The sequence below is a fragment of the Sardina pilchardus genome, chromosome 11 (genome assembly GCF_963854185.1).
Source record: "Sardina pilchardus chromosome 11, fSarPil1.1, whole genome shotgun sequence".
Lineage (NCBI taxonomy): Eukaryota > Metazoa > Chordata > Actinopteri > Clupeiformes > Clupeidae > Sardina > Sardina pilchardus.
The window spans coordinates 27,684,990-27,687,489 of record NC_085004.1 but is presented as its reverse complement, the minus strand read 5'-3'; the positions used below and the strand labels follow the sequence as shown (position 1 = coordinate 27,687,489).

Below are 2,500 nucleotides of genomic sequence, written 5' to 3'. Positions count from 1 at the left end.
AACAAGTGCATCAGGGTAAAACTCACCACATAGTGCTATGTTTGCCGACCGGATCATGTAATCAGACGGATTTGGAGAGAGCCCCGACGGGCACCCGTCAGGAGAGGCGCGTCTTCCAGGCGCGTCTGCTGCCCCCGTGCTCCGCTTCTGAGGAGACGCTCCACTTCCAGCAAAATGCATGAGATCAGATTCCCGCGCCTGCTCCCTGTGTAGGCTACAACACAGCTGCAGTCGGTATAGTGATGCGTGCAATAGAATGCCGTTACTTAAAAGTGCAATAGTTAATCACCATTGTTGGAGTAAATGTTGCTGGCAGTCACACACGGATAGATACTGATTATTTGACAAGATGGCAAGATTTGTGAATCGCAGCCAACTGAGTTTCTAGGGCAAAGGTCAAGGGACCAGGAGATGTGACATATCAGAGTAGATCACCATTTGGAGGTGCATAATTGCTCACAAACACTATGGGACCCGTCTTCAAAACATGGATTACACCTAATCCTAGACTAAAAGCTACTAAATACTTCAACTTCATTGTAGTCGTCTTTTAGTTTAGGATGAGACTTAGGTCCTCATCAGGGAAATCACCTAGATCCTCATCTGTAGGAGTTTCCACACAAATGTCCACACTTACACACCTTTGCTTTGAGCAGGACCATGTCAGGTGCCACAAGCGGTCCCACCCCTCCCCTCCACCATGTGATGCACTGCTAACAGCAATGTCACTGTTCAGAGAGAGAGAGAGGGAGAGAGAGAGAGAGAGAGAGAGAGAGAGAGAGAGAGAGGAAAGGCTTTCCAGAGGGGGGCATCTATAAAAGGGCATGAGTAAGATTGCATCGCCCGGAAGGTGGCACAGTTGATCAGGTTTCACGGGCACCGAGGACTGCTGATGGTGGTTCTCTCTTTCACACACACACACACACACACACACACACACACACACACACACACGCACACACACAGACACACATCAAACTGATGTAATCTGCTGATGGTCATAGGGAGGGGTAGAGATGATACTAGTAGACATATAGGTGAATGGTGAATCAGTCCATATGTGCTTGAGAATGAGTAAAAGTGATTCCCAATTTCTCTCTACCTGGCGTCTCTTTGGCTTCTCACAGTGAGAACCGATGCTCTGATCTCAGGCCTACATAACATTTTGAAACCACGTTTTCCTGGGAGGATGGTATCAGCTGAGGTTGGTGCACACACAGTCAAAACCTCTCCAGGTGATTTTGGAAACCCTCATAACCCCACACATACATACATACCTACAGTACATACATATGTACGTATTGTTTGACCAGACACACATACATTATACTCAAGAGAAGATACACAGTATCTTATAAAATTCAGTTCAGGCTGCTTGAGACAGATGTGACCAGCTCTACAATGTATATAGAGAGTAAGTAAGTCTGGCTCTGCTCAAGCAGTTCTGGGACAAATTAACCTCTGATCTAAATGAGAATGCACTCCGCACCCTCAGCCCCTCTAGAATGTCAAGTATAAGCAGCTATGTGTTTGTTATGCAAATCTTCCTGTGAAGAGACTTTTGTTAAGTTATGCAGTTATGTCAGTGTGTTTTTGCAGCACAATACAATTACATAGTGGATCCCAGCTGTGCCTTGTTATGTGGTAGGGCAAAAACAATCTCTTGTTCTATTTCCTTACTCCTCTTGACCACAAGAGGGAGATGTGTGGCGGTGTTTGACCATTTCCAGAGGCTGAGCTGATGCATTCAGTGTGTGGAGACTGAGGGTATGTCTCCGTTATCCCTGTAGTGTCTGTGACTGCTGTTATTATGCCATTATGGTGTGCACACATAAGTGCTGTTTATAAACCCGGCATGTGTGTGTGTGTGTGTGTGTGTGTGTTTGCGTGTGTGTGTGTACAAATGTATTTACCCATGTGGGTGAATGGTATTTTTGTCATTTCTTTAAATGGTGAAGTGTTTTTCTGTGTGTGCCAGCCAGTGGGTGATACTACGCTACGAAATCTAAATTTAATGCGTGTGGTGTGTGTATATATACCTGGCAACCTTAGAGAACGACTATCTTATAACAGCAGCGTATGCTATGGGCCACGCACAGGACAAGTATACATCACACTGCACATCACAGTGAGGCTGTTTACAGTAGATGCAGTGGAACCTTCTGCTCTGACTGAGAGTTGAACCCCAACTGTCAAACCCTGGCGACTGCACACCACAAAAATGAAACCCGAAAAAGTCAAGGGCTAAGATAGCATCCGATATTCATGCAATAACAAACAAACTCATTAAAACACAGACACAGTGGTGCTAGCTTTTGAAGACCGGCCAAGATAGGGGGGGGGGGGGGGGGGGGGGAGAATGTGAGAGCCTTGAGAAATACTGAGGACTGCGCGGGGGACTGAGAGGAACGATTAGGGCTACTCTGGGCAGTGACCTCCGAGATGGCTCGGGGAGAGTGGCTCGGACTGATCCCAGGAACAATATCCCGGCTCCGTGTTC

General features: G+C 46.7%; 1 protein-coding gene across 1 annotated transcript in view; it reads right to left on the bottom strand.

The window, feature by feature from the left end:
• Positions 1 to 679, bottom strand: part of LOC134095629 (SITS-binding protein-like) — a 7,479-nt gene extending 6,800 nt beyond the window's left edge. The window contains exons 1-2 of the mRNA XM_062549264.1: positions 642 to 679; positions 27 to 214 (exon numbers count right to left, since the gene is read on the bottom strand). Coding sequence (XP_062405248.1) covers positions 27 to 31 — 5 coding nt within the window. The 5' untranslated portion in view covers positions 32 to 214; positions 642 to 679. The remainder of the gene's footprint in view (positions 1 to 26; positions 215 to 641) is intronic.
• Between the last annotated feature and the right edge of the window lie 1,821 nt (positions 680 to 2,500).